Genomic DNA, 13,633 nt, shown 5'->3' with positions numbered 1-13,633 from the left:
TTCCCAGCAGCTGGAAGCTTAAGCAGCTTTCTCCCATCACAGCATTTCAGGAAGGCAGTCAGCAAAGTGGTTTCCCCAAGTGGCTGCTGCCTGCCTGGGTGTGTGCTGCAGTCTCTGGAGAGCTGGGGGACTGGGGGGGGGTTGTGTGTTCATTTTATTTCGCTCCTGTCTCTTAGAGCAAGTCCCTCTCTGCCTGTGCCCAGAATTGTAATGGTGCTGCTGCCTCAGAGCCTGGCTGAGAGGTGCTGTCAGAGGGGAGGAATGAGCCACATCCTGCTCCTCTCCAGCTTTCCTCCCGGCAAATCCAAGGGAGCTGGCCAGGCTGCACGGGCAGCACTGCACGTGGGGAGGAGGAGCAGCCCTTCCTCCCTCAGGCTCAGCACGTTTTTCCTCTCATTTATTCGTGTCCCTTAACTAATTTGGGGATGTCAGCAGTGTGCCTTGCACAGCTCTTTGCACGTTTTGGGGTGAGCTGCAGGATGGAGGTGGGGAAGGGGCTGTGTCAGGGCAGCACCGTGGCAGCTCAGGAGAGATACAGACACAAATGTCAACAGGAGCCAGCTCGAATCCTGGCTGTGCCTGTGATCCTCTGTGCTCACTCTGCACTTCCCTGCTGGAGGAGATGTACAGAGGGCAAGAATTTACTAGGAATGCAGGAATCATAGAATGGCCTGGGTTGGAAGGGACCTCAAAGCTTTTCTCTGTCCACCCCCTGCCGTGGGCAGGGACACCTTCCACTCCAAGCTCTTATCAAACCTGGCCTTGCCACACTTCCAGAGATGGGGCAGCCACAGCTTCTCTGGGCAGTCTTCCTGGAGAGGAGGTAGATGAGCTGTGCCTCCAAGGAGAGGGGAGACTGGGATTTTGTACTTTCAGTCTGCTGTGTGTCATTGGTAGAGCTGGGGAAAAATCCTCCTTTGGGGATGGAAGGTGAGTGTGGGTGCCCATACCTCTCACTGTCTGTACATCCATGGAAGTACAGCCCATGCTGGGAACAGAGCAGGTGCACTGTCCCCTCCCTTGCCCTCTCTCAGGAAGGTTTGGCTCTGCCCAAGGGAGAACTGGGGCACGGGAGAAGCTGTGGCTCATCCCTTGGTGGCAGCGCTGGCCGTGCTCCCGGGGGATCATCATCCCTGCGGGATGGAAGGTGCTGCTGGAGCTGGTGTGGCACCTCCTCCTCCCCTGCACTCCTCCCTCTGCTGCCTGCGGTGTCCGCAGCATTCCCACCTGCTGTGCACAGGGAGAGCGATGCTGGGCACAGGAGGGAGCTGGGTTGGCAGTGGAGCACACGGAGCTGTGCCCTCCTCACGCTGGAGGAGTTCCAGAGCAGGAGCAGGGGCAGCGCTGTAGGAATTGGATCATCCTGCGGGTCTGTGCTGTGGGAAGTGGGATATGCACGGCAGCCACTGCGGCTGAACACAGCCCTGATCCCACAGGAGCCATCAACACTACAGCTTCCAGGGAGAGAGCTCCTGGCACGGGAAACTCACGGCAAGCAGGAAATAACAAACAGTTAATGCTAAGATGCACTAGAGAAACGGGGAGTTTAACAGAAGCCTTTCCTTCCTGCCGGCGGCTCAGGGCACCGGCGCTTGCAGGGAATTGTTCTGGAGCACAGAGCTCTGCTGGCGATCTGTCTCCTGCAAGGAGTGCCAGGGATGCACTGACACTCACATAACCTGTGCCCGTGTTCATCCCAAATCCCTGCTGTGATGGGGTGAATGTGGGGGGTGTTCGTGTGCTTGGATCAATGTCCCTTTGTCACATGGAATTCTCTGCTCCAGCAGCTGCAGTGCAAGGGGAGGGCTCTCTGGGCCAGCACCAGCAGTTTGGTACTGGGGGCTTTGCTGTGTTCAGCCTGGGGCAGAAAGGGAATTTAGGAACTTCATGAAGTTCAGCCCGGGGCAGAAAGGGAATTTAGGAACTTCCTGAAGTTCAGCCCGGTTTTTTGATTTACGTCCTTCCCTTCATCCTTCTCTTTCTTTGGAAGTGGAAGGAATGGCTCTGCCTCCAATGTCAGTGAGACACTTCCATATCCAGGGGGAACTCACTTGGGGTAATGTCAGCCACCACCTTCCAACTTTGGGATGAGTTCCTTACTTGTGACTTTTTTATTCTGGCTGCTCATCTTGGAATGTTTTCCTTCCTCCTGCTGGATGTTTTTCTGTACCTTTGACCTGACTCTGACTTCACTCATCATCCCCATTCCCTGCTTTTTTGATTGCATTTCAGTGCAGATTTATAGGGCACCAGCAGAACCTTTGACATTTTCTTTTGGAGCAGATGTACCTCTGCTACAATATCCCAAAATAAAGGCGAAGCTTTTAGACCAAAATAAAGGTTTTAAATCTTGTCAAGATTCTGACAGATTCCACTCCTGACAAGGCTTTTCTTTTTCCTTCTTTCAGCAAAAAGCAATATCCAGGTGTTTAAAGTTGTCCTGCTTGCTTCTGCTTACTGGTGCATATAAGAATTTTGATGGAGAAGGAGCTTTTTGCACAGAATGAGACCATCAGGGTCTTTCTCAGTTATTGCTTGTGCCAAATCAAAAGGGTTCTGAGTAAGATAGTGATTCCTAAAGGATTTTTTCTTGATTGGAATGCTTGTTGGTTGCTAGCAAGAAGGAATATTAAACTGTTGTTTCTCCTAAGATATTTAATTAAGAATCCATTTTGAGATAATACTGGAGGCAGTTATTAAAAAAGGAAAAAATTTGTCTTTGAATTTTTAATCTTTAACTCTCTAAATTACTGCCAATCATCAAATCCCAGAATGGGTTGGATTTGAGGGCTCTTATGACCAGGTAGTTATAAGAATTTGGGAAAATACGTTCACACCAACCTGTGTATTAAAAAAAAAAAGATTTATTATGTCTGCAGTTGAGATGCAGCACAGAGTTCTGGCTGTTCCCTCCTCCTGGGTTTGCATATCTGCCTATGATTACTTAATGCCTTCCCATTTATCCCAATAGGAAATACATGGAGAGACTATTTAGCCAGTGGCATCCCCAGATTTTTAAAAACTCTTGGGTATTTATTTGTTCCTGCTTCTCATTTCCCAAAATAACTGTTGGTTGGTTGTTTGTCCTGTGTTTTGTTGGTCCTCACAAACCACCTGGGAATACCTGATAACAACAAGTTCCTCTCAAAACACCACTGTGTTTTCAGTGTGTGGATCAATATCCAAGTAGGAAAAGACGTGGAAGCAACAAAATTGTCAGTGGGGGATATTTTCTCCCATTTTATGTAGTAATGATAAAAACCAACCAGTTTTGGGGGAGTAGGTGAGCTCTGAGTGCCCTCAGAGCTGCAGGCTTGGGGCAGAGCTGCTGTAATTGGGCCCACTGAATTCCCAGCCCTGTCCATGTGAATTCCCAGTGGGCAGCAAAGTCCTAGAAAGTCCTTGGGCTCCCTGGTTGATTACAGCAATTAAGGCCCATAAAGTGTCGCTCAAATATTACCTCAGCAGGTGACAGCAAAATGTCCTTTCTCTTGTATTTTGCTCTCAGCACGTCAAGTTTTTCAATTGCAAGGGCTCAGGGGAAGGAGTTGCTATTTGCAGCCTGCACAGCACTTGGAAAATTAGGGCTTTTTCCTCCTAAGATGTTCCTAGCAGTCCATAAGAGCTTGTTGTAGGTTCAGCAGTTGGGTGATTTCAGGATTTGCTGCAAGAAAAGTAATCAGAGATCATGGCAGCTCCTTGGAAAAAAAGAAAAAAAAAAGTAGAAAATGTGAAAAAAACCAAAAAATAAAAATACTCTGTTTGTAAGCCTCATTTATCCGTGTTTAAAGCAGCTTCTAAACCTCCTGGTTTGGAAGCTTTTGGAAGGAAGGAGCTAATTAAAACCATAACATAACACAACATAGCCAGCCTAAGCCCAAACTCCATCAGTTGCTTGGCTTAAATTAAGCGGCGTGAAATTCATTTCAACAATGCCCTCCCAGCATGCCACAATTCCTTCCCATTCACTACCCAGCATGAACATTTTAAACAAAGTAATTTTCCTATAATTCTGTTGAAGATGGCAGTCTGGTTCTGTGATTCTGTGACGTTCTCAACCACTTCTGTTGAAAAAAGTAAAATAAATATTCATGGTTATTTTGGTTGTGTAAAGCCTGATGGTGTGGGAAGTGGTGACACCACGCTAGAAGGAAATCAGGACACTGTAATCATCAGAATCCTTAAAAAAGATGTATATTCTTTAAATTAGCTGTTGGAATTAGGAGGAGCATGCAGTGAAAGCAGACAGGTGGGAAGGATCTTCTCAACACTGAGGAAAATTCCACTTCATTCCTCACATGTAGAATACCCCAAAGATTATTGTACTGCACATCCCCACTTTGGGGACTGAAATATTCCATGTGTGTTTGAAACCCAAGGACACATGGATTGGTTTTATTTGTTGGGAAGTTGAAAAATCATTTTAGCCAATGAATGGGTGCTGCTGACTATTTCTCCAGGAAAATAAACTGAAAATTTTTCCTTTGTTCAGCCTGGAGAAGAAAAGGCTTTGGGGACACCTCACTGTGGCCTTCCAGAACCCCAAGGGGGATTATAAAAATGAGGGAGAGGGACTTTGGGGAATGGCTTCCCACTGCCAGCGGGCAGGGAGAGATGGGTTATTGAGAAGGAATTGTTCCCTGGGAGGGCGGGCAGGCCCTGGCACAGGGTGCCCAGAGCAGCTGGGGCTGCCCCTGGATCCCTGGCAGTGCCCAAGGCCAGGCTGGACATTGAGGCTGGGAGCAGCCTGGGACAGTGGCAGGTGTCCCTGCCCACGGCAGGGCTGGCACTGGATGAGGTTTAAGCTCCCTTCCAACCCAGACCAGTCTGGGATTCTGGGATTCTGTGATGTCTGAGAGCAGTCCCAGGACAGGATATGAGCAGGCCCAGCTTGGCACAGGTCAGCCTGGATTTCCCAAAGGTGCCCTGGTGACAGGAGTGCCCCAGGGAGAGCAAACCAAGCTAAGCTACGTGAAAACAAAAGGGAAGTAGAGACAAACTGGAACAGAGTTAAGTAAGAGGAGAAATGGGAGCTCATCCTCTTGCAGATCCCAAGTTAAATGTCCCTGTTGCAGTAACTAGATGGAGGTGTGATACTTTTTTTTAAAAAAAGTGATCCACCCCTGTCAGCAGGAGCTCTCCATCCCAGCCAGCATAGCAGGGTGATGGGAGGGTGATTTAGGAATACACCACGTTATTCCAGCACTTCCTGGCTGAAGCCTTGCCACTGCATGTCTGAGGGAATGCTGTGGCAGACCACATATGGCAGCCACAGATGCCTGTGTAGTTGGGAGGATGATTAAGTTTAGTTTGGGGGCAGTATTTGTAGTTGTTTTTATTCCCCAAGACTTATGGAACATTCTTAACTTCCCAGTGTGTTATGTGGGACAGACACAGAGCAGCCTCCTTACAGGAGAGCTCATTTAGGATACCAGGTGCACTTTTATTACCAGGTTTCATCAAACCCAACAGCAGCAGCTTCCCCAGAGCCTTGGGAAGATCATTCAATGCTTTCAAGAGCTGAAGTAATTAGAAAAAATAAAGCAGTGTCTCTGTGCCGTTGCAGCTTTAGTTTGGTGCCTTTTATGAGGGAAAGATAACACCTTTTTTCTCTCCTGGGACTGCTGAATAGCTTTCCTAAAAAAGAGGGACCAGCTGCAGAGGTTGAAGCAGAATTCAGACTGGAGGTGCTCAGGTGTTGATTCAATCCCAGGTCTCACATGGAGCATTTGGAATAAAGCACAGATCTGAGCATTCCCAGGCAGATCTTTGCTGCTTTATGGCTGAACAAAAACATGGAATTTGAAAGGTTTGTGTGTTCAAATTTTGAACACTTTGTTGGGTGAAAACCACCTGAGCCTGTAGCCATCCCTCTGGCTGTGATCCTCACCTTTCCCTTTGCCCCGAGACTGCGGGAAAAGTGCTTTGGGTGCTCCTTTGAGTAGGAAGAGCTGAATTTTTAAGCTGTGAAAAGTTCAGAGCAGCTCATCTATTCTCTAACCACTAGCTCAGGCTTCGTGTGTACCTGCAGTGCCTGCTAAGCAAAATCTTGTGCCTTGCATGTTCATTTGAACATTACCAAAAAAGATGGGAGTATTTTGGCAGTAAATATAGATATATATTACTAGTATTTTTTTTAAACTCTGTTTCTTAAATGTAGCAACACAATCTGTGCTGAACTGAAGGCAGCTGGAGAAAGGAGATAGACTGCAAGATTTGAAATCCAGGGTAAAAAAAGAGATCAGGAGATGTTGGAAGAATTGCCCTATTTTCTAATAATTAGTATTCCCAAAGAAAAAAAACATGTTCTGACTACCTAGTAATTTCCAAATTGCTGAGACACCTAATGAGTTGTCTTAAATAAATTTACCAAACATATAGAAGGAAATAATTGCTGAGCATTTGATTCTGAATTCACAACTCAATGCCAGGCGGCTGTGCAGCTGCCTTGGGTGTGTTGGGGATTCAGCAAGAGAATCATTTGCTTGGGAACTGAACCTTGTCCTGGTTGGACTTCAGTGCCACATTCACATGGGAATTTGTGGAAAAGTCCCACTGAACCTCTCTGCTGCTGGACCTCCCTATTTAACATTGCAGTAGCTGGAAAGGATTTTGTAATTCGAGGGGGATATTAATAATTCTAAAGGATATTAAAAGCAAAATAGGGGCTGTGCTGCCAGTGTAATCCCTACACCCCTTTCCACATGGGAATAACTCCTTTGGTTTCCCTGCTGCACAGGGTTGCTGCTCCTGCCTGCAGCTCCCATGGAATGCTCCCTCCAGTCTGGGATAGGGCTCTGCAGTATTTTACTGGGCACACGCAGATTTTCCTGGCCCCGGTTTCCGTTGCAGCACAGCAAGGTTTTCATGCCAAAGGAAGAGATCCCCACTGTTTTCGATTTGCCTTTTAATTAATTACATCACCCGCCCAGTAATTAAATTTAGCTGCCCACCCTGAGTGCTGGGATGAGATGAGCACCAACTATGGTGGCCACTGGTATTGAAAACATGGTGTTTTCTTAGATCCTCAACTTCTGGTTCTTGTTTTCATGTAAAAATGAGTTAATACTCATTTTCTGTAACCCTCATCTCCATGACATACTTCTAGTAGTAACCCATGAGTTAAACCTGCTGTTGTGCACTTCGACCAGGGAGATCTTCATGTTGGGGCTTGGAGTGAGCTGCCATCCCCAAGGAATAACTCTCCTGTGAGTTTTGTGAGGTTTTTTAGATCATTTCTGGAACACCAGTGGCATATGGCAGCATATGGCCCTGCAGCCATCCCTGTGCCTGTTTGTTCTCCTTGTGCTGCATCAGGAGCTTTGTCAGGTCTCTGGGAACTCGTGAGGGAGGGATGTGGCCTCGATTCTCCCGGGAACTTGCAGAGGACTGAGGACACTTGGGCTTTTTTCAAGTTGAGGCTCCAGTTTGTGATGAATTTGTTTTGGGTGAAAGGGAGGATGGGCTGATGGAAGCTTCCTGCCAGTGCAAGGGCATGGAGAGCTGGGAATATTCACCTGGAGAAGGGAAGGACACAGGGAGAGCTTAGAGCCCCTTGCAGGGCCTAAAGGGGCTCCAGGAGAGCTGCAGAGGGACTGAGGACAAGGGCTGGAGGGACAGGACACAGGGAATGGCTTCCCAGTGCCAGAGGGCAGGGATGGATGGGAGATTGGGAAGGAATTGTTCCCTGGGAGGGTGGGCAGGCCCTGGCACAGGGTGCCCAGAGCAGCTGGGGCTGCCCCTGGATCCCTGGCAGTGCCCAAGGCGAAGCTGGCTGGGGCTTGGAGCAGCCTGGAATAGTGGAAGATGTTCCTGCCCTGGAATGAGATGAGCTTTGAGGTCCCTCCCAACCCAAACCAGTCTGGGATTCCATGTCTGCTGAAAAATGTTTCGTTGAGCTCCTGACCAGTTTAAAAGCATTGGAGCAACCTCTGGTTCAGCTCTTTGGTCTGCTGGATAATCTCTGAGTTCGGCATCAGGACAGGACCTTTGGGATCTTTGGGAATTTGGCTTCCTGTGTCTTGCAGGATGAGACTGCTTTGAGCATCCAAAACCCTTCCAGGAAGCTGGGAGGCACCAGGTGGGATTGGTGTTGGGGAGGAAGGAAGAGGAGCACAGGAGGAGAGGATGGGACAGGAGGGCTCATTTTTCCCGTGAAGCATTCCATGCTGTCCCCAGCTCAGATACCATTCCAACTCCAGCAAACCATTCCCAATAATTGGCTGCCTGGAGGAGCGCTGCCACTTCTGCTCCTTTGTGATCTGCCAGCGCTGTGGGTTCAGAGTGAACCCTGCGCTCCTGCTCTGACATCCCTCGTGTTCTCAGCCGAACACAACGCGTGTGTCTGAGCACAGAGCCCGGGGCTTGTCCTCCCCCTGGCACGGCTGCTTCCCTGTGTGCCCGATCCAGGAGGCAGGGGTGCATCCCAGTGCCCGTGGCTGGGCTGTCTGGGGAGAGGGATGCTGCAAGAAGGCACTGTCTGGCCTAATGCTGAAGGCAGGAGCTCTTGGTGAGCAGGGATGTTTTCCCAGAGGCTCTCCGCGTTGGGATGGACCCCGCAGCACCTTCAGTCTTTTCAGGAGAGGCTGCCTGTCATCTGGCTGATTGGAGCTGCTAATGGATCACTGCTTTAATTGCACGAGCAGTGTGACAGAGCATTGCTTATGGATGGAGGGAGAGCAGTCCGGAGCTGTGGATTTATGGCACTTGGGGAAAATTATTTGCAAGCTCAGTAAGTCTTTATTTTTTAGCTATAACAGCTAAAGGTTGACTCTTCCTTCAGTGAACACAAAGGCTGGACCTGGCTGGATGTTGTAGTGTCCAGGAGAAGGATTCATGTCACCTCTTCCTCCCTGAAATGCTGGGGCATCCCCATTCACCAGGAATATTGTGTCACCCTTTCCACCACGGCAGCCTCAAGTGTAAGACCAGTCAGTGAGGAGAATGCAAACAAACAGACCTCCTGTTCTTTCTGCTTTACCCTTCTCCCTGGCGTTTTTGGGGTTGCTTCAGACCTCCGCATTTTTAGCAAAGCTGAATTACACTAATTGATGAGAGAGGGAGAAAATAAGTAATAAATTGCACAAAAAATGAATTCACAGGAGCCCAAAGTATAAAGTAAGAACAAGTCTTTCATTGCCTTGAATAATGTAATTATCTAGAAAAGCCTTTTTCTTTCAAATTGCCAAATCTGGTGTCACTTGAACTCACTGAAGCCCCACTTGACAAAGTTCCTCTGTTTCCCAGAGGGCAGTGAGATAGGGGTAGGATTGATAATTGGTCCTTGAATACTGTGTGTGAAACTGTGGACACGGGTGTTATCCCCAGATGATTGGCCTGCTGCTCTAAGCAATGTGAAAATAAAGAAGTCAAAGCATCTTTTTACAGAATCCCAGAATCACCAAGTTTGGAAAAGCCCTCCAAGATCAAGCTGTGCCCAAACCCCCACCTTGTCACCAGCCCAGAGCACTGAGTGCCACATCCAGTCCTTTCTTGGACACCTCCAGGGATGGAGACTCCACCAGTCCCTGGGCAGCCCCTTCCAGTGTCTGACCACCCTTTCCATGAAGAAATTCTTCCTTTGGGAACATTTTGGTGTACAAAAAAAAAGATGGGAAATGGCTTTCCTCCTCCTTTTCCTCTCACTTCCCTGTTGCAGTTTCAGCAAGTAGGAGCTGTCAGAGCAGAACTCACTGCACTTGGTGCTGAGCAGACAGCAGTGTTTGTGTTGGATTGTTGGACAATATTCTGTCAATATTCCACAATATTTCTGGCAATAATTCTGATCTTCAATCAAACATTTCAAACAGAACCAAAAATTCAGTACAAGTTTGGCTCCTTTTCTGCCCCTCTTGCTGCTATTTGCAGAATGGTGCCTTATTTTCAGTGTGAGGCTGCAGCTCAGCATCATGTGAGTCACAGTCCTGGGGCTGCATCTTCCAGATAAGCCACTTGCTGTTTGGAACAACTTGGGAGAGCCGGGATCATGCGGATGTGATTGTACCAATCCCTATCACTTGGCACACAGGCACTGCTCAGCCTGGCAGAGCAGCCGGGGGTGGCCTGGCAGCATCAGCTGCTCTGGTTGAGGCTGTTTTGTTCTGACAGCAGTAAATAAGTCACTGTTCAAACACACACCAGTAAAAACCAGTATGGGCACTGTGGTCTGGTCCTGTTAAATTCCCTCACTGAGCTACGCTGGATCACATCAGACCTGAATGAATAAAGAGCCAGCAGTGCCCCAGGGGTGCCCAGGTGGGCAAGAGGCCAGTGGCCCCTGGGCTGTGCCAGCCCTGGTGTGACACAGCCCCAGGGCAGTGCCCGTCCCTGTGCTGGCGCTGCTGGGGCACCTCCAGTGCTGGGGGCAGCTCTGGGACAAGGGGGACCCTGAGGGGCTGGAGGAGTCCAGGGAAGGGAACGGAGCTGGGAAGGGGCTGGAGAATTCCTGAGGGAGCTGGGAAGGGGCTCAGCCTGGAGCAAAGGAGCTCAGGGGGGCCCTTGTGGCTCTGCACAAGTCCCTGACAGGAGGGGGCAGCCGGGGGGGTCGGGCTCTGCTGGCAGGGAACAGGGACAGGAGGAGAGGGAACGGCCTCAGGCTGGGCCAGGGGAGGCTCAGGGTGGACAGCAGCAGGAATTTCCCCATAGAAAGGGTGCTCAGGCATTGAGATGTGCCTGTGGTGGGGCCTGGCCAAGTGCTGTGGCATCTGAGTTCCCTGGTCTCTGCTACATCCCGAAGGAAGCAGAAGGAAGAGCAGGATGTGTGGCTTCCCAGCTGGGAAAAGCTGAGCTGCTGCCAGCTCCTAATGCCAGTGTTCAGCCTGGGGATGCTCAACTTGTTCCAGCTCAGGACCCTGAACTCATGTGTCTTCCCAGCTCTCCCTGGGTGTGGGATGTCCTGGAAGGAATTTTCTGGTGTGTTTAAAATCACAGCTGTGGGTAAAGCTCCTGTTGGCAAATCCTGTTCTTGCCCAGGAGGAAATCTGCCTTTCCCAGTGGCAGGCCAAGTTATGGGTATGGAACAAGGAGAGAGCACAGGCTCCTCAGTGGTTCTTAGCCAGAAGTCTTCTGATGGATGTGGATCCACAGGGATGGACAGGGATCCACAGGGATGGACAGGGATCCACAGCAATGGCCGTGTATTCACAGCACTGTTTAACAATATGTGAGTTTACATGGGCAGTAAGAATATTGACTTCTGCAGCAAATGTGTCCCTGTGCTGCAGGATATAAATCAATGGAAGGAAAAAAAAATTAAGGATATAATGCTGTAGAGTGGCTCTGTTGGAACACACAGAGCCACAGTTTCATCAGGAATAAACATTCCCTGTTTTGCAGGGTTAAAGCCCTGTCTCCAGTGGCTCCACACACGCATAAAGATCAGGGGTGTGGGATGCTGGAGTCAGGCTGGTCTCTACAAAGAGAGGAGCCACTCCACACTTCAGGGGGTGCCAGGTATCCTGAAAAATGTCCAAAAAATGGCAAAAAAATCCAGCTCTGGCAGCACCTTCTTTCCACCCTCACAGGCTGATGCTCTCTGCTGCTGTCTGGATGTGCTGGTTTCATGTTGTATTGATACAGAGCTGTGGTGTTGGCCTGTTGAGCAGCTTTAATAATGTAATTTTTGCCACTTTTTCCCCCTGGAAGCCCAGAACAAAGCTCTGTGTGAGTGGGAACAAAGCCCTTACACAATGGAGCGTATTCATGGGGAGGGATGATTCAAACCAAGCTTTTTAATTCCTTAATTATATTTGATGTGACCTAACCCTTGACAATCCTGAGTCTGAGGTTGTCAAACAGGATAGGAGTATTATAAAGACTTTTGGACAGTGCCCACAGCTGAGCTGGATTTCCCCGTGTCAGTAAGAAAGTGAAGGAGAGAGGTTTTCTCAGGATTGTTGTCTTTGTAAAACCCACTCAAAAAATGAAGAAACAAATTAATTTAAAAGTACTTTTAAAATTTGACTGGGGTGGGTGTTTCTATTCCCTTACCTGTGTTTTCTTAGTGACCTGAATTGCCTTTCAGGGCTCAGCAGATTCATACACGAGCAGACCCTCAGACTCTGATGTCTCTTTGGAAGAGGACAGGGAAGCAATCCGCCAGGAAAGGGAGCAGCAAGCAGCCATCCAGCTTGAGAGGGCCAAGGTGTGTTCTTTTTCACTCCATCATGTGCCATTCACCTTCTGCCTGCTGTTAAAACTCACACTCTTTTTTGAAATAGTTTGGCAGTTGAGTCAGATAAACCACAGAGATGTCTGGGCAATAACAGTGTAAATATTGTCCTCTAAATGGGCATATTCTCCAGGGAGCTGAGCTCTGCTGGCCTGGGTGAAATTATTAGGGCTGAATTTTTATGGATGAAGAGTTTCCAGTGCTTGTGATGTGTTTTTCTGTTTGTAGTCCAAACCAGTAGCATTTGCTGTCAAGACCAACGTGAGTTACTGTGGAGCTCTGGATGAAGATGTTCCTGTCCCAAGCACTGCCATCTCCTTCGATGCCAAGGACTTCCTCCACATTAAAGAGGTAAAACCAAGGAAAAGGGGATGGGAAAGGGAATCTTCTTACAGGCCAAGGGCTTTGATTTGAACAGCTGAGCCATATCCACGAGAGCTGAGAGGAGGCAGGAGGGCATGGTGAGGTGGTTCTTCAGCCCCCGTGGAGCTCCTGCACCCTGGGCTGGTTATCCTGCCCTTTTGGAACACTTGGTGTTACCAACTTGTTGGAATTTGATCACACAGGAAGGAAATAATACCCTTCAACCTGGTGCATTGAGATTCTTTTCATCAGAGCAAGTTTGTGATGGATCAGAGATGGTGTAGTGAAAAGGGATTCCACTGAGCAGGAAGTGGAGCAGCACCAGGTCACACCCGGTCACAGCACATCTTCAGAAGGCACCAGATAGGCTCCCTTCCAGGGAGGAAGTAACACTTAGAATAATACAGCAAGAAAAGAAAATCCTGAAGAGGACAGATGCAAAAATAAGGGGGAAAATGGGAATAAATGAGCCCTGAGTATGGCTTTGGTAGAGAAAATTGCATTTTATTGCATGCTGAGCATATTTTCTGCAATTTTTTATCTGAAGTGAGTCCTCCACATTTGCATAACCCCCCGTTGTGCTGTAGATTGGTACAGAGGCTTGCAGCTTGCAAAAGCACTTTTTCATCTCTGCATTTTGGGTTTATTTTGGGGTGTTCAGTACTCATCTGTGTCTTTCTTTGAACACGTGTTCATCATCACTCCAGAGCACTGATCTCCCTTAGACAGAGCACATTCAGGAGGAAAACACCTGCTTCTGCCCCTCCTCTGGTGCTGGAACAGGGAATTGCTTTGCATCCCCTCTCTCTGAGAGGGAGAGCCTGTAAATTCCCTTTTTCCAGTTAATCTTGGTTTTTCTTAAATGTGGCCACCTTTATTGTCAGGGCACTGATTGAGTTGCACACTCTAAGCTCTTGTCATGCTGCCCTGTACTTTTTTCCAGACAAGTGTCCCAAATCCATGTCTTGGCATTCCATGAGTTGTCTTCCAAGGTCTAAAAACCCGGGATCACACTGCCACTAAGCTGTAAACCATCTGCTTACTGGTGTTTGTCAGCTCGGCCTGCCCGGAGCTCTATCTCAGTAGGATTTGGGGAATGGT

At 48.6% G+C, this 13,633-nt stretch overlaps 1 protein-coding gene across 8 annotated transcripts in view; it reads left to right on the top strand.

Annotated features, from left to right (window-relative positions):
• CACNB4 (calcium voltage-gated channel auxiliary subunit beta 4) overlaps window positions 1-13,633 on the top strand; it is a 78,118-nt gene that overhangs the window by 40,919 nt on the left and 23,566 nt on the right. For all 8 annotated transcript variants that reach the window (XR_007204673.1, XR_007204671.1, XR_007204672.1 and 5 more), the window contains 2 exons: window positions 12,023-12,142; window positions 12,398-12,520. Coding sequence is in view for 5 of the 8 variants with exons in the window: in XM_048308820.1 (XP_048164777.1) it covers window positions 12,023-12,142; window positions 12,398-12,520 (243 nt within the window). In the remaining 3 variants the exon portion in view is untranslated. The remainder of the gene's footprint in view (window positions 1-12,022; window positions 12,143-12,397; window positions 12,521-13,633) is intronic.

This window comes from Corvus hawaiiensis, chromosome 7 (genome assembly GCF_020740725.1).
Source record: "Corvus hawaiiensis isolate bCorHaw1 chromosome 7, bCorHaw1.pri.cur, whole genome shotgun sequence".
In the NCBI taxonomy this organism is placed as follows: Eukaryota; Metazoa; Chordata; class Aves; order Passeriformes; family Corvidae; genus Corvus; species Corvus hawaiiensis.
This window is presented reverse-complemented; position numbering and strand designations above follow the sequence as displayed.